This window comes from Heptranchias perlo, chromosome 4, assembly GCF_035084215.1.
Source record: "Heptranchias perlo isolate sHepPer1 chromosome 4, sHepPer1.hap1, whole genome shotgun sequence".
Lineage (NCBI taxonomy): Eukaryota > Metazoa > Chordata > Chondrichthyes > Hexanchiformes > Hexanchidae > Heptranchias > Heptranchias perlo.
The window spans coordinates 71,619,038-71,645,901 of NC_090328.1; the positions used below are offsets into that span (position 1 = coordinate 71,619,038).

Sequence of the window (26,864 nt, forward strand, 5' to 3'; positions counted from 1 at the left end):
AACCAGTAGCCAGTGGTGTTCCGCAGGGGTCGGTGCTGGGTCCCCAACTCTTTACAATCTATATTAACGATTTGGAGGAGGGGACCGAGTGTAACATATCAAAGTTTGCAGATGATACAAAGATGGGAGGGAAAGTAGAGAGTGAGGAGGACATAAAAACCTACAAGGGGATATAGACAGGCTGGGTGAGTGGGCGGAGATTTGGCAGATGCAATACAATATTGGAAAATGTGAGGTTATGCACTTTGGCAGGAAAAATCAGAGAGCAAGTTATTATCTTAATGGCGAGAAACTGGAAAGTACTGCAGTACAAAGGGATCTGGGGGTCCTAGTGCAAGAAAATCAAAAAGTTAGTATGCAGGTGCAGCAGATGATCAAGAAGGCCAACGGAATGTTGGCTTTTATTGCTAGGGGGATAGAATATAAAAACAGGGAGGTATTGCTGCAGTTATATAAGGTATTGGTGAGACCACACCTGGAATACTGCATACAGTTTTGGTCTCCATACTTAAGAAAAGACATACTTGCTCTCGAGGCAGTACAAAGAAGGTTCACTCGGTTAATCCCGGGGATGAGGGGGTGGACATATGAGGAGAGGTTGAGTAGATTGGGACTCTATTCATTGGAGTTCAAAAGAATGAGAGGCGATCTTATTGAGAAATATAAGATTGTGAAGGGGTTGATCGGGTGGATGCGGTAAGGATGTTCCCAAGGATGGGTGAAACTAGAACTAGGGGGCATAATCTTAGAATGAGGGGCTGTTCTTTCAAAACTGAGATGAGGAGAAACTTCTTCACTCTAGTAGGTCTGTGGAATTTGCTGCCCCAGGAAGCTGTGGATGCTACATCATTAAATAAATTTAAAACAGAAATAGACAGTTTCCTAGAAGTAAAGGGAATTAGGGGTTACGGGGAGCGGGCAGGAAATTGGACATGAATTTAGATTTGAGGTTAGGATCAGATCATCCATGATCTTATTGAATGGCGGAGCAGGCTCGAGGGGCCGATTGGCCTACTCTTGCTCCTATTTCTTATGTTCTTATGTAAGTTAGCCAAACACGTTTTTCCTTTAACAAATCCATGCTGACTTTCATTTATTAGCCCATACTTTTCCATGTGCCAATTAATTTTGTCCTGGATTATTGTCTCTAAAAGTTTCCCCACCACGACGTTAGGCTGACTGGCCTGTAATTGTCGGGTTTATCCCTCTCCCCTTTATTGAACAGGGGTGTAACATTTGCAATCCTCCAGTCCTCTGGCACAGTCCCCATAACTAAGGAGGATTGGAAAATTGTGGCCAGAGCCTCCGCCTCCAATTTCCACCCTTAGAATGCATCCCATCAGGACCGGATGACTTTTCTACTTTGAGTACTGCCAATCTTTTAAGTACCTCTATTTTTATCCTATCCAATCGCTACTACCTCAAAAGCAAAATACTGCGGATGCTGGAAATCTGAAATAAAAACAGAAAATGTGGGAAAAGCTCAGCATGTGAGGCAGCATCTGAGATTTCCCTTTTTTGTCATTTAATCACTCTTGCCCTCTACCCTATCACAGACCTTCCCTTTTGATCTTTTCTCCCCTCCCTCCCCACCTTTCCCTGGCTCGGTACTTGCTTAAAAACTTAACTCTTTAACATCTTCCAGTTCTGATGAAAGGTCTTCGACCTGAAACATTAACTGTTTCTTTCTCCACGGATGCTGCCTCACTTGCTGAGCTTTTCCAGCATTTTCTGTTTTTATCGCTACTCCCTCCTCCTTTACTGCTACAATGGCAGCATCCTGTTCTGTAGTGAAAACCGATGTGAAGTATTCGTTTAGTACCTCAGCCATGCCCTCGATTATTCTATGATTCTATATATATAGAAAGGGATACCTTGCAGGACAGAGATGAGAAATTGAAAGGTTAGGGTTGAAAATGCAGAAGAATAGGATTTTACAAGGTTTTTTTAAAGCAGGGAGGAAAATAATACAGTAGAGCTGGTCAAGAAGTGAGTTTCAGAAGGAAGGGACATAGTGACTGAAAGAGCAGCTCTTGATGGTGGGGCACAAGAAGCAGGGATTGAGGAGTAAATCTCTGTTGAAGAAGCATAGGCTGTGCATGAAGGCATGTTGTTGGAGGAGAGGATGGCTTGAAGCTGTGCAGGAATTTAAGAGCGTCAAGATGACAAGGTGTGGTTTAGGATTTTGGCAACAGTGGGGGAAAAGTAGGGGCAGAGGTGAATGATGTTTCGTAGATAGAAGAAAGCGGTCTTGGTTTTTGAGGCCACTTGAGCAAGTTGCACCATGGTCACAGTAGCTTAGTATTCTTGTATGCAATTTAGCATGGCTGAGGTGAAAAAACATCTCTCATCACTTTCAGTAAGCCGACTGTTATCGTGTATGATGAATTTCACCAAGAAGACACTTTTTCTGACGAGATTCAATATTAAGGACCACGTTTCAGCTGTAAAGGACTACCAAACTCTGATAGAGCAAACATTATCTGCCCATGATCAGGATTTTCCTGAAAAAGAGAAAAGAACTTGGATTTATAGAGGCCTAAATTTTAACAATGAGGCTGGTCCTCAGCAGGGGTTCAATAAGCAAATTGGAAACCTGGAAAAAAAATTTGCGATCACGACTCAATTGAAGCCACTTAACTGAACTTCCAGCTTTCGTGAACTGCGCACCCGCATGACATGTTTAATGCCTATTATTTAAAGGGCCACTCCAACAATGCATTTTGAAAGAGAAAGGAGGAAAAATGAGTATGGAACATCCTAGAGCAAAGCCTGCACCCAGGTTCTCAGATGCTGCCCTGGAGACACTACTGGGCACTGTCAGAAACAGGAGGGAGGTGCTATAGCCACTGGACAGGAGGAAGAAACCTGGTTCTGCCACAAAGAAGGCGTGGCTGGAGGTGGCAGACCGAGTAAGCAGCAGGAGCACGGTATCCCGGTCGTGGCTGCATTTCAGGAAGTGATTTAATGACCTAACCAGGTCAGGAAGAGTGAGTACAGTTACTGATTCACCTGCATTCTATAGTGAACATTTACCCTCCGCCCCCCCTCACACTGCCCTGCGAAGCCTACTCTATCACATCATTCCTCATACCCACTTAAGGCTCAGTCTCAAGTTGCCTTCACTTTCTGTGCACTTCTTCATCCACCTCTCCCACTAACCCCAATCCTGATGCAGTGTGATCAATCTATCTGATAGTCACCCTTTGATGCATCTGCTTCATTGTCATCCTGACCCAAAACAATGTATCCATCGGGTGACCATGTCACCCGACTCACTCACACATCTGTATTTTCTCCCCTTGTAGAAGAGAGCGCAAAATGCAAGGAAGAAGGCGAGGATTGGAGGGGGGGCCTCGACAAATAGTGGCCCTCACAGAGGCGGAGGAGGAGGCCTTGGAGAGATAAGCTGTATGGTGGAATGCCTGGGCGCCGGGGATACAGAGACTGGCACCCCGCAAACGTTGGTGACAGAACTTTAACATCCCCCACACACAACATAGATTGATGTTATCAATGATTGACCTGTTTCACATTTCAGTATGCTCATCGCAACATCACTTCTGAGATGATTCTTAATATTGCTGAATGTTCTCTTCCAGAGGCGTCACGGACTGAAGACGAGGGCGATTCCTCAGAGGAGCTCCCTGCCTCTGAGGGCGCACCATCACACCTTAGTGAGCCATGCACCAGCGCAGATACTCACACCTCGGAGGATCCTATTAGAGAGGTAGTTGGGTTGTCGCCTGGTGAATCAGCACACACAAGTGAGCACGCGTGGACACAGGTGGCAGGGGCAGCATTGGAAAGTCTGCGTCGGTGGGTGCACTCCTCTCCAAGCTCTGCTCAGCTTGACAAAGATGCTGAACCCCGGGGGCCATCCTTGAAAAGGAGAATGATAGAGATATAGACGCACTTTTGAGACGTGCGGGAAGTCTTGGCACAGTTAAGTGCGGGAATGCCTGCGATGGAGGGAATGGCAGCCTCCATTGAGCTTCGAGCATGGCTCACAAATGAGTCCATTCAGGAACTGGCAACGGCCGTGCCAGCTCTGGATGCGAACATGTCTGCCGCCTTAAACAGGCATACAGGTACTTCAGCTGTGGCCTTAGGACACGTCGCAGATCTGCTCCAAGCTGTTGTCCAGCAGAATGGCAGGAGTGATGTGGCCATGGCCCAGGAGAGGGATGATGGCGAAAGGGGACATGGAAGTAAGGACGGCACTCAAAGTGCTCCCATGTCTCACCCGATGCTCCCCCCGCCACACCCCCCCCCCCCCCCCCCACCGCAATGCTGCCTCCTCTCCAGATGGCCGAGACTGCCCCTGCACAGGTGCAGGTGGAGCAGTCACTGGAGGGGCCCTCACAGGTTCCAAAACCCAGAAGTTGTTGGCCAAAAGCATCTAAGCAGACTGGGCGTGAATCTGAGCAACCTGCCACTACCTCCGCTGCAGCCACAGGAGATGCGCTAGGAAGAGGAAGGGCGCTAGGTTTTGTAATCACCAACGGTATGCACAAGGGTGGCTGACAGACTGTCATGTTTTTCATTTATATTTAGTTTTTGTGAAATTCACGTTAAACGTTATGATTCTCACTGTCACGTCTTGCCCATTCTTGAGTTCCTTTTGTGAAAGCGCCCATTCATGTGCTTCATCATGAACGGCGAGACTTGATACCACCCGTTGGGTGCGTTTACAATGGATGTATGTGTAGTTGCAGACCTTGTGCAACCTGGGGGTTGGTGGTGTTGGTCATTCCAGGTGGTCTGATTATTTGACGATAGTCACTTTGCAGATTTCCCTATGAGAGCCTATCAAATATGAGTGACTGACTTCCTGGCATGACAAGCAGCCAGGTGAGACGCTGCCCTGCTGATGGTTCGCCCATCCTCCTCCTCCTCCTCCTCCTCATCTTCAATGTTGATGGCAGGTGCGACTGCTTCTTGAGTGCATGGGACCTCACCTACCGGTAATCCTCTCTGTTGAGCAGGACGCAACATACGACTATTATTCTACAAACCCTCGCCGGTGAGTATTGCAGGGCTCCCCCAGATCGATCCAGGCACCTGAAGCGCATCTTCAGCATTCCTATGGCTTGTTCAGTGACAGACCTGGGCAGACGTTATGCTGCAGCTATACAAAACCCTGGTTAGACCGCACCTGGGGTACTGTGAGCAGTTCTGGGCACCGCACCTTCGGAAGGACATATTGGCCTTGGAGGGAGTGCAGCGTGGGTTTACTAGAATGATACCCGGACTTCAAGGGTTAAGTTACGAGGAGAGATTACACAAATTGGGGTTGTATCCTCTGGAGTTTCGAAGGTTATGGGGAGATCTGATCGAAGTTTATAAGATATTAAGGGGAATGGATAACATGGATAGAGAGAAACTATTTCCGCTGGTTGGGGATTCTAGGAGTAGGGGGCACAGTCTAAAAATTAGAGCCAGACCTTTCAGGAGCGAGATTAGAAAACATTTCTACGCACAAAGGGTGGTAGCAGTTTGGAACTCTTCCGCAAACGGCAATTGATACTAGCTCAATTGCTAAATTTAAATGTGAGATAGATAGCTTTTTGGCAACCAAAGTTATTAAGGGATATGGGCCAAAGGCGGGTATATGGAGTTAGATCACAGATCAGCCATGATCTTATCAAATGGCGGAGCAGGCACGAGGGGCTGAATGGTCTACTCCTGTTCCTATGTGATGTGACCGTCATTGTACCGCTGCTGTGCCTCGCTGGTGGGGTTTCTCAGAGGTGTCATGAGTCAGGTCTGCAGGGGGTATCCCTTGTCTCCAAGGAACCAGTCCTTTACTCTGTTTTGTGCGTGGAAGAGGGCCAGGATGTTGGATTTGTGCAGAAGGAAGGAATCATGGCAGACCAGCTGCGCATTGATAGAGTGGTATCATTTTTGGTTGATGAACATTCCTGGCTCATGTGGAGGTGCACTAGTTGCTATATGTGTGCAATCAATTGCGCCCTGCACCGTGGAAAGCCAGCCAGAGAGTGGAAACCCACTGACCTCTCAGTCTGGCCGATGTCGTGGCAGGGGAAGTTGATGTAGTGGGATGCCCTGGCAAACAAGCCATCTGTGACCTTATACACTTATGTGCAGACGACTGAGAGATCCTGGTGATGTCACCGGTGGCGCCCTGGAAGGATCCGGAGATGAAGAAGTTGAGGGCAGTGGTGACTTCAACTGCGACGGGCAATACGTGCCCACCAGGCCCATCGGGAGCAGCTCTGCATGACAGGTCTGCGACCACCTGGCGACTCAATCGGAGCCTTCGTAGGCACTACCGCTCAGAAAAGTCCAGGAAGCTCAGCCTCTGTCTATAGAGGCTAGTTCCTGTTGCGACACAGCCCCACCGTTCTTCCTCTCTCTGCTCTTCTGCAGGTCCTTGTGGCACACCTCTGCCTTGTGGAGCTGCAACTCCTGGAACTGTATGCCATGCCTGCCACGGATGCTGATATGCCTCCTCCTCAGATGTACCGCTGAATACATCCATTGTACTCCCCATCCTGATGGTGTCAGTTTGAGGGGGTCCAAAATGTAGGTAAATACGTGTGAACACAAGAATTCTGAGTGTGAACAAAGAAACAGTCTAAACACAAAGAACTCCCAGCAAAAGGTTTGTCTCAGAGAACTGATTGCCCTGCCGCAAAAACTCACCTTTTATTCACATGTCAATCCCTGGTTTAAAGGTCCAAATGGCTGCCGGCTGCAACTTGCCTCCGTTTCCATGGCGTGTTTCAGAGGCCACTGGAGACATGTTCAGGTAGAGTTAAAATCGTTTGTCTGTCTCAATCCACAAAAATTTAATTCAGTGAACTACTTCAACTATCTTAATCGCCCCTTTAAATGTAAAGCCGCTGGGACTTCTGGGTTTCTGAAATGCGCGTGTGCACCCAGATGGTCTGGGTGAAACACGTTATTCGGCGGGTTCCCGCTCCAAACTTTTATAATTTTTACTGCCCCCGCTCCCAACCCATCCATTCTTCTGGGTTAAAATTTAGGCCATAGTGTCTTTCACAACCTCAGGATGTCCCAAAGCGCTTCACAGTCAATTAATTACTTTTGAAGTTTGGTCACTGTTGTAATGTACGGAAATGTAGCAGCCAACTTCACAGCAAGTTTCCATAAAGAGCAATGAGATAACGACCAAGTACTCTGTTTTACTGAAGTTGCTTCAGAGAGAGAAATGGCCAGAACAGGCGTCCCTTAAAGGGATTGATGGAGGCAGCCCTGGGAACAATATAAAAATAATTTTTATAACACTTTTTGGACGACAGGATGAGCATAATTGCTCTCCCTGTGCCCTTGTTCTAATTTTCCTCTCTTTCCCCCTCGCCCCTTCCAATTGGTTCTGCCCTCCCCCCACCCCAAATAATCCCTTGCTGCGAGCTTGTGTTATGAGGATGGTCTGCCAGATCTCTTCCCCCCAATCACCTAATCCCCAAAAGAGCGAGCTGCTTATCAGTGCTCGGAATCAACTAACAGCTCGCCAGTTGAATGCAAATGAGGCACCACTCATGGTTCGGGCCTCTGGTTGGTGACATCAGGTGCGCGTTGTGCTCACTCAGCCCACTGCCTGCCCGATGTATACGGAAGATAAAAATGGACTCCAATTTACCTTCCCAAAAGAAAAAAAGGTAAATAGCAGCTTGAACAACTAAACAGGCCAATGTGACTAGTGCACTATATGCCATGTTTTGTAGTGAAGACATTTTTTTGGAGGGTGGACTGGTAACCAGTGCGAACCTCACTATACCCACCAGTATTATTTAAATGACTTCCACACCAGATTTGGAAGCTTTTGTGTATTAATGTTTGTTGCAGTTTAGGCTTGATTTTTCTTGCATGACAAGACTTTTATTGACAGCTCTATTTCATTACAGCAGTCATGTTTCCAGCTGCTATTTCACTTGCAGTGAACAAAGTAGCCAAAATAGGAAGTCTTTTAGGGGTTCTAATGGTGTCAAAGAAAGGTAGCTGCAACTGTATTTCATGGATTATGTACCCACCTGTCCTTACCGAGCGACACAGATTTGTTTGCCCAGATAGTCCTTCCTGGGCATGTCGGAGAGGCCTGTCTTCAGTGCCTCATAGCTGTACCATCTCCTGGAGACCAACTTACAAGTTTTCCAACAGAGGCGGCACTTCCCAAGGGTGTGAAAGTGACTGCTGCATTAAACTTCTGAGGCACGAGACCCTTCCAAGCCAGTGCTAGCGACGTATGCCAAATGAGTCAGTCGCCAATCAACAGATTCATCAAACAAATAACAGAGGCCTTTTTTGCAAGGGGCATGTTCATCATTTTCCCAATAGAAAGGAAGCATCAGGTCAACAGGGCACAGAATACCCATGTGCCAAACATTGTAGATGGCATCCATGCACTATCCAAAGCACTGAGCCTTGCAGCCACTTCCTGACAGGCATGCCGCTGTCCTCTGGGGAAGATGCCTGGAGTGCCAAACAATGCAACTCTTGCAGCAGAACATCCACTTTTAGTGATCCAATAAGGGAATGGCACTGTGCATCTCTATCACTTGCCCACAAACTACATTTGGTGGCTTCACATTGGGCCGGATTTTATTGGAGTGGGGTATTTCGCAGCGTGCCCCATTAGGTATACTTGTTCGTGCACATTTAGGTTTTTAAATTTTTTGCCCAGAAAGTTGTTGGAATTGAGAGCTGATAACGGCGCAACGAGGGCAAGAGGGCATCTGGGACCTTAGTGAACATTGGGATTAAAGGATTGAGAAATAAACAGAGGAAGGACTGAGAAGGAGGTTGAATTAAATGCCAAATCAGGTACAGAAAGAGAAATAAAGAGGGAAAGAATAATTGGATTAAGAGAGATAAAAAAGATACAGAAAGGAAAAGTAAGAAAAAAATTTTAAAAACTTAAAATTTGACACTTTAAAAATCTCCCTGAAGGAATGAGACTCCACACTTTTAATTGCTCACTTTCTGGGCAAGAGAGGTGAGTCATTAATTATCACATCGTTAAAAGTGTACTTACACTGTTAATTACTAGACTTAACTTTCTGTGGCAAGTTTAATGGGCAATTAATGTACAAATGCAGCAACTTCAGGTTAAACAGATGCTGTTTTCGCGAAGCTAATGGTGGAACAGCGTAAACAGGCCAGCAACTTGTGATTCGCAATTCATGGGGTATCTCTTCATTGCTACAAGTTGCTGGCCAATTTGCGCATTAATAACGGCGTGCATCATTCAGCAAAATCTGGCGCCTTGTGTTTCCTTTCGCTTCATTATTGCCTGGCACTTCTTCCTCCCCACCTCCTTAGTCTTGACGAAAGCTGACAAATGTTTACAATCAATTTTGAGCCTTTAGTTTGCCTCCAAATGTGACCACTTACTTTTAAGCGGGCATGTCCTTTTAAGTTTTATCAAGCACATTCCTTTAAATTTGAATTGCTAGCCAAATTTCCCACATCCTGCATTAGGCTAACTAATGGTACAAGGTGAAAGCTGTGCTGTGAGCTTATGTTAATTATTCAAATAAATTGGAAATTTTCAGGCATTCTGCCTGGTGTACTTTGGCTAGCTTTGTGCTCCAAGTTAGCTATTTCTCCACTTTCCTGAATTTGCAAAATCAGCTCTATAATCTGCATTGAAATGTAAAATCTTCAGTGAATACACAGCACTGACATCGTTGATTTGAACCCACTGTGTCACTTAAAGTATGCTATTAATATGGGCTCAAAGGCACGGTAGCCACAAAAATATAGGACACTTTTTTTTAATATATATATAGTGTTCCCAATCTCAGTTGTGCCATTTTAAGGAGGTGTAAAATAATTTCCCCACATTAACAGAGCAAAATATTGGAGGCAAATTGCCCCCAGCCCCGCTTGCTGCCTAGGTGTTGGCTAAGGATCAGCATTGGAGGAAACTTAAGACTAGGTCCACAAATCGCCCTCTTAACTAAGGAAGATGCCTTATGTACTGGGTGACTGGGACAAAAGGGGAAGTATACAATGCAATGGACTGTCCATATGTCTCTGGTTTTGTACATATACAATCATGGATGGCTGTCTGGCTGAGGGTGTATCTTTTTCTTCTTCTGACTTTAAAATCCACATCTTACAAATGCCCTGCGTGGCATCACTCCATCCTAGCTCTGCAATATTTTCCAGCCTTGCATTCCTTCCAGTGCCCTCCAGTCCTCTGTCTGTGGCATCTAGTGTGCCTTCTCCCTACATCTTTTGGTTGCAGAGCCATCCGCCATCTCAGCTTCGCTTTCTGCAGTTCTCACTTTAAACCCCCTGCCTCTCAGTCCCTCTCTCTGTCTTTCATAGACTTCTCAAAACCCATCTCTTCGGCCAACCTTTTATTCACCTCTCCTAACCTTTTTAAAAAAAGGCTTGGTATCAGTTCTTTTTCTTCTCTGTGGAGCACCTTGAAGTTTTAACAGTGTTATATAAATGCAAGTTGTTGTAAAGGGCAGAAGGAGCAACAATGCAGAAAAAAATATGCACTTTGTGATGTCTCTACAAAATGTAAGCATTTGATTCTCAGACAGTATACAGAATTAAAAGGTACTCAACATTTATCTTGCACAAATTCATATTTTCACAATTATCAATTTGAAAACATCTCTTACCATTAGGAAATAAATTCCTTTAGACTTTAATTTTGTCGTTACCTTTTGTGTGTTTCCTGGATTGTGGACTACAATTTCCGAAATTGTGTACCTACAAACTTATGAAAACTCTATGAACTGAAGTTGTTGGTCTGTATGGAAAGCCCAATCTTTTACTCTAGATTATTAACGTGCACGCTATATTGATGATTTAGTTCCACTTCTTGTCACGTACATTCATCAACAGCACTGCCTTTCATACATCCAGTATTGTCCTTTGTGTATGAATGGCTGTAAACTGATGCGTGCTCTTAATATTTTTCAAAGCTTAATATTACTGAAATTATTTTGTTTGTTTCTTTTAATGCTGCAGTTATATGGAAGTGTAGTGGTAAGAAAACAGTCTTTGATGATCATTGTTGCAATGGCAGTGTTTTTTTCAAACAAATACTGTTGATTGCGTTGTAACAGTTGAATGCAATATTACTTTATATTTACCTGTGGAACAATCCATTTTGTTTGGTAAAACTTGGGTTTTTACTCGTGAATTTCCCTCCCTTATTGGAACAGCAATGTCCTTACTATACTGCAGCACAGTATCTAAGATAGACCAACTGTGAACTCACTCCCTCACAACAGTAGCAAGCTGGTTCAGATGACGAGCTATCATTCATCCAGGTTGCTACTGCATCTACTGTTCTGAAACTGTTCGCTGCATTTTATTTGTTTGTCTCCTGTCTGGTTGGTAATTGTCCTGGTTGAGAGCGAACTCTGAATATGACTCAATACACGCTTATGCAGCGTGGTTTCCCAATAGTTAGAAATTTAAATGTCCAGAGAATGGGTAGGTGAGAGCCCTTGCTCTCTAAATATTTAATCTATGGCCAGGTACGTTTACAAAGTGTCCAGAGGGACTCCCATGAGCACTTTATAAGCCAGGTTTTTCACCACTCTGAATTTACATTCCCATGTGGTGTCAAACTGAAATGGTGTGAGATGACTCCCTCCAGAGGTAAGGAATCTTACAACACCAGGTTATAGTCCAACAGTTTTATTTGAAAATCACAAGCTTTCGGAGGCTTTCTCCTTCGTCAGGTGAGTGTGTGATTCCTTGAAGGTTACCGCGTATATAGTCAGAGAACAATGCCTGGTGATTACAGATAATCTTTCCAACTGCCCGTTGTCGAGGCAATCAGACAGAGAGACAGTACATACAGGACTACTGAATATACAAACGGTCCAAACCCAAAGATAGAGAGAGAGAGAGAAACATCCGAAAGGAAGAGAAAGAGATAGAATAACCAGTTGTATTAAAAACAGATAACTCTTTTCGCTGGTGGGGTTACGTGTAGCGTGACATGAACCCAAGATCCCGGTTGAGGCCGTCCTCATGGGTGCGGAACTTGGCTATCAATTTCTGCTCGACGATTTTGCGTTGTCGTGTGTCTCGAAGGCCACCTTGGAGAACACTTACTCGAAGATCGGTGGCTGAATGTCCTTGACTGCTGAAGTGTTCTCCGACTGGGAGAGAACCCTCCTCTCTGGCGATTGTTGCGCGGTGTCCGTTCATCCGTTGTCACAGTGTCTGCATGGTCTCACCAATGTACCATGCTCCGGGGCATCCTTTCCTGCAACATATGAGGTAGACAACGTTGGCCGAGTCACAGGAGTATGAACCATGTACCTGGTGGGTGGTGTCTTCTCGTGTGATGGTGGTATCTGTGTCGATGATCTGGCATGTCTTGCAGAGGTTGCCGTGGCAGGGTTGTGTGGTGTCGTGGACGTTGTTCTCCTGAAAGCTGGGTAATTTGCTGCGAACGATGGTCTGTTTGAGGTTGGGTGGCTGTTTGAAGGCAAGTAGTGGAGGCATGGGGATGGCCTTAGCGAGGTGTTCATCGTCATCGATGACATGTTGAAGGCTGCGGAGAACATGGCGTAGTTTCTCTGCTCCGGGGAAGTACTGGACGACGAAGGGTACTCTGTTGGTTGCGTCCCGTGTTTGTCTTCTGAGGAGGTCTACCGCAAGCCCATGGACAACCTCACGATGCTCCACTTTTCCAGCTTCCACCCTAACCACGTCAAAGAGGCCATCCCCTGTGGACAGGCCCTGCGAATACACAGGATCTGCTCAGACGAGGAGGAACGTGATGGACACCTACAGACGCTGAAAGACGCCCTCGTAAGAACGGGATATGACGCTCGACTCGTCGATCGACAGTTCCGACGGGCCACAGCGAAAAATCGCATAGACCTCCTCAGAAGACAAACACGGGACGCAACCAACAGAATACCCTTCGTCGTCCAGTACTTCCCCGGAGCGGAGAAACTACGCCATGTTCTCCGCAGCCTTCAACATGTCATCGATGACGACGGACACCTCGCTAAGGCCATCCCCATGCCTCCACTACTCGCCTTCAAACAGCCACCCAACCTCAAACAGACCATCATTCGCAGCAAATTACCCAGCTTTCAGGAGAACAGCGTCCATGACACCACACAACCCTGCCACGGCAACCTCTGCAAGATATGCCAGATCATCGACACAGATACCACCATCACACGAGAAGACACCACCCACCAGGTACATGGTTCATACTCCTGTGACTTGGCCAACGTTGTCTACCTCATACGTTGCAGGAAAGGATGCCCCGGAGCATGGTACATTGGTGAGACCATGCAGACACTGCGACAACGGATGAACGGACACCGCGCAACAATCGCCAGACAGGAGGTTTCCCTCCCAGTCGGAGAACACTTTAGCAGTCAAGGACATTCAGCCACCGATCTTCGAGTAAGTGTTCTCCAAGGCGGCCTTCGAGACACACGACAACGCAAAATCGTCGAGCAGAAATTGATAGCCAAGTTCTGCACCCATGAGGACGGCCTCAATCGGGATCTTGGGTTCATGTCACGCTACACGTAACCCCACCAGCGAAAAAAGAGTTATCTGTTTTTAATACAACTGGTTATTCTCTCTCTTTCTCTTCCTTTCGGATGTTTCTCTCTCTCTGTCTTTGGGTTCGGACCGTTTGTATATTCAGTCGTCCTGTATGTACTGTCTCTCTGTCTGATTGCCTTGACAAGGGGCAGTTGGAAAGATTATCTGTAATCACCAGGCATTGTTCTCTGACTATATATGCGGTAACCTTCAAGGAATCACACACTCACCTGACGAAGGAAAAAGCCTCCGAAAGCTTGTGATTTTCAAATAAAACTGTTGGACTATAACCTGGTGGTGTAAGATTCCTTACATTTGTCCACCCCAGTCCATCACCGGCATCTCCACATCATCCCTCCAGAGGGGCCTCACACCGCTTCACTCCGAAGTCCCGATTTACACAGCCAGTTTAGGCTTCATGTGAAGTGGAAATTGCTTCGCACCAACATTAAATTTACAGTGTAAATGTACCCCAAAATAAGGACAGCGTTTTATTAAGCTCAAGATATATTACATATTTGGCCACTAGATGGTATTGCTGAACACATACAGTAAACTTTTCTCTGCATTGAAGTATTCCAGCAACAAAAGATTTGCCCATTACATTCCTGTTCATGAATTTAAATTAGGCTTATTAACATAATTTAAAAGAAACTAGAAATGTTGCAAACTAGTATTAGTCTTTAAATAATTTGCTACTAATTATTTTATGAATTTAAAGTATATGTTTCTTTTGGTTTGAAATTATATATTAGTTGAATATATAAATGGAGGCAAATAATTCAAGTCAATGTGGGGAAAATAATCCATATCAAAATCATAATGCGATAAATGCATGTGATAATGAAGACATTTAAAGTGCAAAAAAAAATTCGATGGATAATATGTTTTTTCTTGGATTTGTTGGATTAATAGTAAATGTCTATTCTGCCGGTCTAGGTACAAGGAAATTTGCAGAGAATGGTAAGAAGGGTGCTCCTGTTTCTTCAGATTTTATCCCTGAACCACTGCCACCAGGTGCAGAAGGGTATGTGCCATGGCGTACTGCTGCACGTGCTAACCGATTCAGGTAACCTATTTTTTCTGAAAGTTTATTTTCTTGACTTTTTCCCTTATTTTGGATCCTCCCAGTGGCATTCCCTGGTGACCGTTGATATGTCCATGGACTCTGTTAGTGCTACCTTGTGGTGGCTAGGCTATGGATAGTGCTGAAGTGTGATCTGAGCTGAGTTGTCATGCAAATTTGATTTTCCTCCTAATTTTTTCTCTCTTCTCCTTTGGGAGCCAATGTAGGTCACTGGGGACAAGGGTGATGGGTGAGTGGGGCTTGGTGCCTGATAGAATATGGACAGCAGAGTTTTGAATGAGTTGAAATTTACCGAGGGTGGAGAAATGGAGGTCGGCCAGGAGAGCATTGGAAAAGTCAATTCTGGAGGTGACGAAGGCAGTCTGGTTAAACCTGAGAGAGTGGCCAGGGAAGAAGATGGAATCAGTGGCAAGATTACGAAGTTTGTGGGGGACTGAAAACAATAACTTCGGTCTTCCCAGTTCATTATCTGTGATTTAGTACACGGGCATGAAGCTGCTCTTTGTCTTGAAGCTGTACCAGTTTTTATGTATGTAGTTTTGTTAGCAAAATTTAAAGAATGTTTACTGCAGTTGCTTTTTATTCTTGGTAGCTTTTCAGATGCCCTCCTATTCTTAAGGCATTAACTTCCTGCTAGGGTATGATTCCACTGATGCTTGTCACTCTTCAATACCTCGCCCAAGTTTTCATGTATCAGTGTTGGAAGGCTGTTTGACCACAAGGTGCAGCATAGAGAGCCTTATCTTGTCCTCACCTGATATCCACACACAAACTTCAAGCAAATTCAGCATAGACTGGGAATCTGGAACTTTCCTTTCTATATGGCTCAGCTGCTTACTGGATAAACTTGTTGAGCTCTGTTTTATTTCTTTTGCTACATTTATTAAAATTCAGAAAAACGTAATTTAACAATTACCGACTTCTGCTGTGTCCACGGTGACTTAAGGGAGTTTTATTAAACTTACGAGAGAAAATATCTCCCCACACTTTTCCCCTCCCCCAGTAATATCAATCACAGTTTTTCATCCAGCTGCGACATGTTATGGAAGCATTAATAGTAAATCTTGTTCGTATATAATGTAAAAAAAATTACTTTGATACAAGTGATTCATAATACTATGTCAGAAATATGTATTAAAGCTCATGCTTTAAGTTTGAGTATTATTAAGCCAATAAATTTAGAATTGTGTCACATAATTTATTTTCAAATATTTAAAAAATGGTCTTGCAGATAAAGGAAATACCTAGTGTCCTACTAAAATATACAGACTTAATGGTCCCAGGCTCAGTTCCTGGCCTGTGCTTAGTTCGCTGATCTCAGCTTGGGTAACACTTAAGGATTTAAAGTTAGCCAAAGCAGCTTGAGAGGCAATTGCTATCAAATTACTCCTGGAAATGTGCACACCTCTGGACATCAGGTGGGAATGGAATCGGGCTTAATTGTGAGGTTATTGACACCTGAGTTGGCTGCTAACGTTTGCTCTCTGGGCTTATGTATAAAAAATTACTGCTTGGGGGACGTACTGCTGGCATGGTATCAGTGGCTGGAAGAGCTAGCAAGCATTAGTGTCTTCGGGAGAGATGGGGATGATTTGTTATTGACATAATTAATCTGAAAATTTGGTGTGGTAGGTAGGTTTGTTTGTCAATCTGCTTACATGATTGGTAATTGATAGTTATTTTTTTTCTTGTTAACAGGGGTATTCATCCAGGCTCACAACTTCAAAATAAGGAAGTTCAGGTAATGGCTCAACCTATTGTATATTGTAAAGCTGCTTGACTTCCTATTGTGCCCTGAACAATTATTTTAAATTCAGATTGTCAAAACCAACAGAATTAACCATAACAAACAACGTGTTGCAACTTTCATGCATGATGCCACTGAAATATGTATATTCTCATCATAACACTGATATTTTGCACATGTAAAATAATGTACAAAGGACCGCTGGATGGCAATGATCAGCAGTCTGAGAATCTAGTCCTTGATTTATATAGTGCCTTTAATGTAGAAAAAAGTCCCAAGGCTCTTGACAGAGGCACAAGGAAAAATGGACGCAGAGCCAAATAAGGATATATTGGAGGTGACCAAAAGCTTAGCCAAAGTGGTGGGTTTTAAGAAGGATCTTAAACGGAGAGGGAGATGGCGAGGCGGAGCGGTTTAGGGAAGGAATTTCAGAACGTGGGTTCTAGAGATCTGAAGGTTCGGCCGCCAATGGTGGGGCAAAGGGAGGAAGGGGATTCACAACAGACCAGAGTCAGAGGAATGGAAAGCTCGGAGGGTTGGGGGGGGGAGTATTGTAAGGCTGGAGGAAATTACAGAAATAGGTTGGGGTAAGGCCATGAAGGGATGTGAAAACAAGAATTTTAAATTTGAGGCTTTAGGGGGACTGGGAGCTATTGTCGGTCAGCGAGTACAGGGATGATGAGCGAGTGGGTCTTGATGCGGGATAGGATATGGGCTTCAGAGTTTTGCATGAACTGGTTTACGGAGGGTGCAGGATGTGAGGCCAGCCTGGAGGTGATAAAGGCATGAATGACTATTTCAGAGGTAGATGGGGGGAGGTGGGTGATGTTATGGAGGTGGAAGTAAGAGGTCCTTGAAATGGAGAGGATATGGGGTCAGAAGTTCAGCTCAGGATTGAATAGGACGCTTTGGTTGCAAACAGTCTGGTTCTGCCTGAGACAGTGGCCAGGGAGGGGAATAGAATCGGTGGTGAAGGTACGGAGTTTGTGACAGGGATTGAAAATGATGGCATAGATATTTCCAGTGTTAAGCTGGAGTGAATTGCAGCTCATCCAAGACTCTGTACAGCACAGTGGCGGTGGATGGATCGAGACAGGTCGTGGAGAGGTAGAACTGGGTGTTATCAGCATACAGGTAGAAGTTGACCCCATGTCTCCAAATGAAGTCATCAAGGGGCACATGCAGATAAGGAAGAGGAGGTGGCCTAGGATTGATCTTTGTAGAATTCTGGAGGTAATGGAATAGTGGAGGGTAGAGAAGCCCATTGCTGGAGATGCTCTAGCTTGAACAGCTTGTCCTTTAACTCCACTCACTTCCTCCAGATAAAAGATGTTGCAATGGGACTCTGAATGGGTCCTAGCTATGCCTATCTTTTTGTAGGGTATGTTGAACACTCTTGGTTCCAGCCATCCTTGGGTCCCTCCCTGACCTTTTTGTTTTGTTACATTGATGACTGTGTCGGTCCTGCTTTCTGTTCTCGTAATTAATTTTGCATCAAATTTCCACTCGTTCCTTGCCTTGGTTTGTTTCTGACTCGACTCTTCCCTTCCCTTTGTTGACTTCTTGATCTCCATCTCTGGGGATAAACTGTTCACTGATACTACAAGTCCACTGACCCCCATAACTGCCTCGATTATACTTCCTGCCACCCTGCTTCTTGTAAGGACTCCATTTCCTTCTCTCAGTTTCTCCATCACCAAGTCCCATTCACCCATCACCCCTGTGCAAGCTGACTTACATTGGCTCCCGATTTGGCAACGCCTTGATTTTAAAATTTGCATCCTTGTTTTCAAATCCCTCCATGGCCTCGCCCCGTCCTATCTCTGTAACCTCCTCCAGCCCTACAACCCTCCATGATCTCTGTGCTCCTCCAATTCTGGCCTCTTGTGCATCCCTGATTTTCATCGCTCCACCATTGGCGGCCGTGCTTCAGCTGCCTCAGCCCCAAGCTCTGGAATTCCCTCCCTAAACCTCTGCGCCTCTTTACCTCTCCTCCTTTAAGACACTCCTTAAAACCTACCTCTTTGACCAAGCTTTTAGTTACCTGTCCTAATATCTCCTTATATGGCTTGGTGTGAAATTTTGTTTGATAACGCTCCTTTGAAGCACCTTGGGATGTTTTACTAAGTTAAAGGCGCTACATAAATGCACCTTGTTTTTGTTGTTGTCACATTCCACACCAGAGTTTCTGAAATGTCCTCCTTTTTCCATAGCTAAGATTCTCCTCAACCATAATAGACAGGGCCCTCGACTGTATCCATTCCATTTCCTGCACTTGTGCCCTCACCCCTTCTTCCTCCCAGAACCCAAATAGTGTCCTCCTTGTCCTCACCTTCCACCCCACCAGCCTCCACATTTGACTGATCATCCTCTACCATTTACAGCTCCTTGAACCCAATCCCACCACCAAATACATCTTCCCTTTCCCTCCCCTTTCAGCATTCAGAAGGGACTGTTCCCTCTGTGATATCATGGTCCACTCCTCCATGATCCATAATACCTGCTTTCCTTCCCCGGCACCCTCCTATGTAAGCGTAGGAGATGCAACACCTGCCACTTCCTCCCATACCACCATTGGGAGACCTAAACAGTCCTTCCTGGTGAGACAGCGATTTACTTGTACTTCTTCCAACCTTGTATACTGCATTTGCAATCTCTATACTCAAAGGAACTCCAGCTTTAACTGCTCCACTTTTACATATCAAGTCTGTACCTTAATCATCTGAATGAAGATGATAAAAATGATAAACATAATCCATCATCTTGTCAGCATTTCCAGCAGTTGCTAATTTGCTTTGAGCTTGTATCCAGTAAAATTTGGCCTTGGTAGCAGGAGCATCCAGCATGAAGCAATTTGAGTCAGGTATAGCCACCCAGATACTCTGTTCTATCAATATTCCTTAATTACAAGCTTGGATGCTAACAGCCAGCAGAGAGAGAATTTTCATCAGTTTGGAGAGGATTTGGCTAAGGTTGTAAGGAGAACTGTGTGCTTATCTATTAGTAAACTCTCAGAAAAAGAACCTCAGGGGAAGAGTGATCGTAATATGATAGAATTTCACTTGAGTTTGAAAGTGATGCACTTAAGTCCGAAACTGGAGTCTTAAACTTAAATAAAGCCAATTACATAGGTATGAGGGGTGAGTAGTCAAAGGTAGATTGGGAAATTAAATTAAACGGTTTGATAGTTGAAAAGCAATGACAAATATTTAAAGAAATATTTCAATATTCTCAACAAGTATACATTCCATTGAGAAATAAAAACTCCACGGGAAAAGTGATCCACCTATAGCTAGCTAAAGAAATTAAGGAGAGTATTAGATTAACAGAAGAGGCCTACAATGTTTCCAAGAAGAGTAATAAGCCTGGGGATTGGGAGAGTTTTTGAAACCAACAAAGGACGACCAAAAAATTAAACTAGCAAGAAATATAAAAATGGATTGTAAAAGCTTCTACAAGTATGTAAAAAGGAAGAGAGTAGCAAAAGTAAATATTGATCCCTTGGAGGCTAAGACAGGAGAAATTATAATGGGGAATAAATAAATGGCAGATGCGTTAAACAAATATTTTGTACCTGGCTTCACAGCAGAAGACACAAAAAGCAAATCCAATCCGGCCAATTACCGCCCCATCAGTCTATTCTCAATCATCAGCAAAGTGATGGAAGGTGTCGTCGACAATGCTATCAAGCGGCATTTATTGACCAATAACCTGCTCACCAATGCTCAGTTTGGGTTCCGCAAGCACCACGTGGCTCCAGACCTCATTACAGCCTTGGTCCAAACATGGACAGAAGAGCTGAATTCCAGAGGTGAGGTGAGAGTGACTGCCCTTGACATCAAGGCAGCATTTGACCGAGTGCGGCAACAAGGAGCCCTAGTAAAATTGAAGTCAATAGGAATCGGGGAAAACTCTCTAGTGGCTGGAGTCGTACCTAGCACAAAGGAAGACGGTAGTGGTTGTTGGAGGCCAATCATCTCAGCCCCAGGACATTGCTGCAGGAGTTCCTCAGGGCAGTGTCCTGGGCCCAACCATCTTCAGCTGCTTCATCAATGACCTTCCCTCCATCATACGGTCAGAAATGGGGATGTTCGCTGATGATTGCACGTGTTCAGTTCCATTCGCAACTCCTCAGATAATGAAACATATACTTGTCTTGGAGGTGATGCAACAAAAGTTCACTAGATTAATTCCTGTGATGAGAGGGTTGACCTATGAAGAGAGGCTGAGTAGAATGGGCCTATAGTCTCTGGAGTTTGGAAGAATGAGAGGTGATCTCATTGAAACATATAAGATTATGAGGGGGCTTGATAGTGTAGATGCTGAGAGATTGTTTCCCCTGGCTAGAGTGTCTAGATCTAGGGGGCATAGTCGCAGGATACAGGATCGGCCATTCAAGACTGAGATGAGGAGGAATTTCTTCACGCAGCGGGTTGTGAATCTTTGGAATTCTCTATCCCAGAGGGCTGTGGATGCTGAGTCATTGAATATATTCAAGGCTGAGATGGATAGATTTTTGGACTCTAGGGGAATCAAGGGATATGGGGATTGGGCGGGAAAGTGGAGTTGAGGATTGAAGGTCAGCCATGATCTGATTGATTGGCGGGGCAGTCTGGCCTATTTCTGCTCCTATTTCTTATGTTCTTATACTCTGTACCGTAACATGACATTTCTTAAAGTGGAAGTCTAACTTGTTTCTTCAACATTTTCATTTACCAGACTAAGATAAAGTATTAAAACGAAGTGTTTTTGAAAATTAAGAATGTATATTGTATTTTCCTAATTTAATCAATTTCACATGATGGGACCGGATGATACGGTAGGTAAACAAAGTGTCATCCTTTCAGTTCTGTTGCCTGAGTTTAATCCACCCAGACTATTGAATAAAATTGTTCTTTCCAAAATTGAATGCCAGAATTCAGGTCCTTCTTCATTACCACCTGCACTCTAGTGATGTATTTTTAATAATTACTTTCAGTAAGATGAATATTTAGATTGAATTGTCAATTCTTTTTGAGTGCAGGCTAGCAACCCAGTGAAGGTCACATTGGAGAGTGCATCATCTTCTGAAACTGAAGAGCCTATCTGTACTCCTAAGACAGTAGTGCAGATGAGTGTTGTGGGAGATTCATCTGAGGCAATTACAGTCAAGCAATACAAACGCTTAAAGGTAATGCTGTATATGAAAACAAGGATTTAACCATTAATACCTTTCAGCATAAAGTTTTCTTTATAGTTTTAAAATCAGTACTTTTTATTGGATGTATGGAACATTTACCGAACAGACACTGATATGTAATACAGAATGCTGATAGCATCTAAAATATGCAAAGAATTTATTATGCACTAAAACTTGGAACCCCGCTATGTTTTTTTTATTCATGTTTGAAAAGCAATTCTGTGGTTCCTAAATGTTAATATTTAGATTCACTGTTGTAATAGTCGTGGAGATTAAACGCTCTCGATGCTTGTATGAGATATAGCTCAGCTGCTTTTTGAGCTTGTTTGAAATATTTTTGATAAAACTGCGACATACCACAGATTGGAATATTAAAGTTAAATCATTTTGGCCTTTCATCTTGTTAAATGAAGTACTACAAATGTATGATCATAGAACTAAAGTGACTGAGATACAGCATGAGTGTTTTGGATACAAGTGATTTGTCCATTTCTCCCTTTTGAAGGTGCTGATTCGTGATATGGCACAGTTTCACACATACTGGTTGCCCTCCAGTATCTCGCCCAAGTAGTTGTTACTTATGTATGAGCTTAGTGAGTGTTGGCAGCCTTTTCAAGTGCTGGGGCAGTCACGGCTGAGTCCTATCCTATCCTTGCCTGGCATCCACACATGCACTTTGCAGCAGCGGTCACTGGACAGCGATCAGGATTTGGAATTTTAGCTGATTTTCCCCTCCCAAAACCCAGGTTCACAGAGGCCAATTGTGGTGCCTTCACCGTTATTCTGGCTGAGATCAGCTCACTCAGTACAGAGAACAAGGTTAAGGAGGAATTTGAAATTGAGGGCAAAGATTTTGAAGTCAATGCAATGGCTGATGAGGCATCAAAGCAGGTGAGCAAGGACAGGGGTAATGGCATGCAGAACTTAGTATGGGATAGGAGACAGGAGAGGTTGAGGTGGAATTTATGCAGGACAGAGCTAGATAAGCTGGCAAGCAGAACATTAAAGAAGTCAAACTTTGAGGTGACAGTGGTATGAATGATAATTTCAGCAGCAGTGTGCACATGATAGGATGTAGGTGCAAATGGAAGTTGATGGTTTTGGTGATGGATGAGATATGGGGTTTTAAGCTCAACTCCGAATTGATTGGAAACAGGTTGCACACCATTAATTTTAGCTTGAGAAGCAGCAGGTGAGGCAAATGAAATCAGTGACTAAGGAGTGAATTTTCTGCCGAGAGCTGAAGAGGATGGTTTTTGTCTTCCTGATTGAGCTGAAGGAAGTTCTGGATTATCTAGGGCTTTTTGACAGGCAGTCGGACAGCACAGTAACAATTGGGCAATTAAGCCTGATAATGAAAAGGTAAAGTTGGATGTTATCAGTGCCTATGGAATCTAACTCCATACTTGTGGATGATACTGCCGAAGGATAGTTGGTTGATGGGGAATAAAAAGGGCTGAGAATGGACCTGGGGATCAAGCCTTGATTATATAACCTGCATGATTGAGTTAGATACACAAAGAGCAGATATGCCGATGTTTGCAGTTAGGTAGCGCTTTGCCTTCACCAACAACCCTTGAGGGAGCCCGAGCTATCCATTTAAGCATTTAAATTTTCATCTTCCGTTGTTGTCTTCAAAACAAAATCAGTTAATCTTGGCTGTTTGGAGATTTTTTGTGATTGTATTCATATGAATTTTTTAAGCTTTAAAAACATGATCAATGTAGAGCACTCCAAGTCAGTAAGAATCAATTTCTACTTTTAATGTTTTGTTTCAGGTAGAACTGGAAGAATGTCGACTGAGACTAGAGGAAGAAATGAGAGCACGAACAAAGGCCGATGCTCGATTGATGGAGGTAATGGAAGCCAAGCTGTTTTTTTTTTGTTCTGAATTCCTATAGATCACTTTGCAATTTATTTTATGTTCATTTCGTTGAAGTATGATTTGAGACTGGAATTTGTCGTTGTTTTTGCCTTCAGTATTATTACATCAGTAATTAGCCATGTGAACCCTGAAATAAAGAGTATACGAGCATTTAGGGAAATTGAGTGTTACCATAATCAGTTACAGCTTCTGTACTTCTGGCACTTGCTAGTTTCATACTGTCTCACATATCTTAAGACAGGAGCTGTGAAATGAGTTACAAATTTGGAATTTTTTTTAAAAAACGAATATAATCAGGGTTAGGTTGCAATTGGAAAAGTGTCTTGTTTGTTAATATTCAGTCATTAGTTCACCAAGTTTTCAATCATCTTTTATCTGTATTTGAATCCACTAATAGTAATAATTTTGCAAAGGACTGAAACAAGCTTTTAGTCCTTGTTCCAGCATACTCAACATTACATTTTCCACTATTAATATGTAGTTATTATATTTAAGTTTCATTAGTTTACAAATAAAATTAATTTATAATCCTCAACAACTTGCTTATCTATCCATAGTTCCAGCATTCTATCACTAGGCTACTTTATTGCAACAACCATCATCACAGATTAGAAGATCTGAGTTACTAGTAAAGCTTGTTAATGGGGTGCTATAAATCAATTACAATTCCTCTCCTACTCAATAGTACTTTTTAACCATCCATTGAATAATTAAACAGAAAAAGAGTTCTTCAGGCTTGTTTAATACTACTTTTGCTGTGTTTCACTTTACTGTTTTTTTAAAAGTAGAATCTTACGTTATTTGCAAAGTTTGCATATATGAAGAAATCATCATAGTGTGTATAACATCATATTGGCAAACACACGGTTGTATGAATGTATAGTTAGATAGTACCATCCCAGGAGGTTTGAGGCCATTTCTTAGGGAACATAACAGTTCTGTTTATTAGAAGTGCCCTGCAGGCTGGAATTTTGACTGAAAGAGCTGGTTCTTGACCCTTGGGCTAATAGAGGTGGGGGAATCCAGCGACAGGAAATTTTACTCATGAGATTAACTGAATAACTCACAAGTGATGGTCACAAGTGCCCAGCCTCATGACTCAAGTTATTTAACTTGTCTGACTATTGGTCATGATGTACTCTATAAAGATTGTATGTTTTAATCAGGGAGGGAAAGTAGAGAGAACAACAATGATTGTGTTGCGTTTTCAAATTTGAGAAGATTGGTTAAAATTACTTTTCAATGTCTACAAGCAAAAATGTTATTTTCAGTGGCATGTAGGTTTTACAACCTCAAAATATTTTATTACCATTGGAAATGCCGCTTGACCAATCCACTCCTTGTTATATGTTTTTAGCTTAATGTTTTGTTGCAATATAGAAATACCTAACTTTGGCATGTGACAAAAGTTCAAGTCCCCGATAAAGTGAGTTTGTGCTGTTGACTTTGCTTAAACTTCAACAATGAAATAAGTAAATGTTTGATATGATTAACAGAGTGAATCAGACAATAGAACGATGACTTCTAAGCATTCATTACAAAATAGTTTATTTGTCCTTTGCTTACCTTTGGTAGCTTGAGGTTGAGTATACCCGGCTTCGGAACATCAATGTATCTCTCTCTGATGCTCTGCATACACAATCAATAACAAGTACCATTCTTGAGGACGAAGGTGTGCTCGAAAGCATTGAAGCTTCTTTCCAGAAATTTCATGCATTTTTAGATCTCTTAAAAGATGCTGGGTAAGTTGCAGTACATTCCTCTTTATGCATTTCCTTGTATTTAAAATGTTGTGCTGTAGGTTGCCATTTGACCAGCAGTGTTGTTTGCAATGGAAATACATTTTACAGTATAATTTAATTCAGTCATAAATTGCTGGCAACTCAGATCAACTGTGCCTGCAATAACATTACCTAATTGGCCCTGCTGTTAAGGAAATCATTCAGCCTACTAATATATAGAAACATAGGAACAGGAGTAGGCCATTCAGCCCCTCGTGCCTGCTCCGCCATTCGATAAGATCATGGCTGATCTGTGATCTAACTCCATATACCTGCCTTTGGCCCATATCCCTTAATACCTTTGGTTGCCAAAAAGCTATCTATCTCACATTTAAATTTAGCAATTGAGCTAGTATCAATTGCTGTTTGTGGAAGAGAGTTCCAAACATGTACAACCCTTTGTGTGTAGAAATGTTTTCTAATCTCGCTCCTGAAAGGTCTGGCTCTAATTTTTTAGACTGTGCCCCCTACTTCTAGAATCCCCAACCAGCGGAAATAGTTTCGCTCTATCCACCCTATCTGTTCCCCTTAATATCTTATAAACTTCGATCAGATCACCCCATAACCTTCGAAACTCCAGAGAATACAACCCCAATTTGTGTAATCTCTCCTCGTAACTTAACCCTTGAAGTCCGAGTATCATTCCAGTAAACCTACGCTGCACTCCCTCCAAGGCCAATATGTCCTTCCGAAGATGCGGTGCCCAGAACTGCTCACAGTACTCCAGGTGCGGTCTAACCAGGGTTTTGTATAGCTGCAGCATAACTTCTGCCCCCCTGTACTCTAGTCCTCCAGATATAAAGGCCAACATTCCATTTGCCTCCTTGATTATTTTCTGCACCTGTTCATGACACTGCAATGGTCTATGTACCTGAACCCCGAAGTCCCTTTGGACATCCACTGTTTTTAACTTTTTACCATTTAGAAAGTACCCTGTTCTATCCTTTTTTGATCCAAAGTGGATGACCTCACATTTGTCTACATTGAATTCCATTTGCCACAGTTTTGCCCATTCACCTAATCTATCAATATCGCTTTGTAATTTTATGTTTTCATCTACACTGCTTACAATGCCACCCATCCTTGTGTCATCGGCAAACTTAGATATGAGACTTTCTATGCCTTCATCTAAGTCGTTAATAAATATTGTGAATAATTGAGGCCCCAAGACCGATCCCTGCGGGACTCCACTAGTCACATCCTGCCAATGCGAGTACCTTCGCATTATCCCTACTCTCTGTCGCCTTTCGCTCAGCCAATTTGCTAACCAAGTCCGTACTTTTCCCTCGATTCCGTGGGCTTCTATCTTAGCTAACAGTCTCTTATGTGGGACCTTATCAAATGCCTTCTGGAAGTCCATATAAATAACATCCATTGACATTCCCCTGTCCACTACTTCAGTCACCTCTTCAAAAATATATATATCTATATATTGAATATAGAAAAGAGTCCTGGGATTATTACCATTGCCCCATTTCAATTAAACTTTGTTTAAAAAATGTGGATCCAGTTCAGCTGCAAGAAACTACTTCAGGATTTCAGTTTTATCCTTTTCTGTGTGAGGCGTGCTTTCAGTTCCCGGTCCAACAGACAACTGGAATAAGTCGACATTTGATCATTTTCTCACCTTTTAAATCTAC

The 26,864-nt window shown here is 43.4% G+C and overlaps 1 protein-coding gene across 3 annotated transcripts in view; it reads left to right on the top strand.

Annotated features, from left to right (window-relative positions):
• Positions 1-26,864, top strand: part of cep78 (centrosomal protein 78) — a 93,973-nt gene that overhangs the window by 52,587 nt on the left and 14,522 nt on the right. For all 3 annotated transcript variants that reach the window (XM_067983117.1, XM_067983119.1, XM_067983118.1), the window contains exons 10-14: positions 14,485-14,614; positions 16,331-16,373; positions 21,403-21,549; positions 23,337-23,414; positions 25,019-25,185. In XM_067983117.1, the coding sequence (XP_067839218.1) occupies positions 14,485-14,614; positions 16,331-16,373; positions 21,403-21,549; positions 23,337-23,414; positions 25,019-25,185 (565 nt within the window). The remainder of the gene's footprint in view (positions 1-14,484; positions 14,615-16,330; positions 16,374-21,402; positions 21,550-23,336; positions 23,415-25,018; positions 25,186-26,864) is intronic.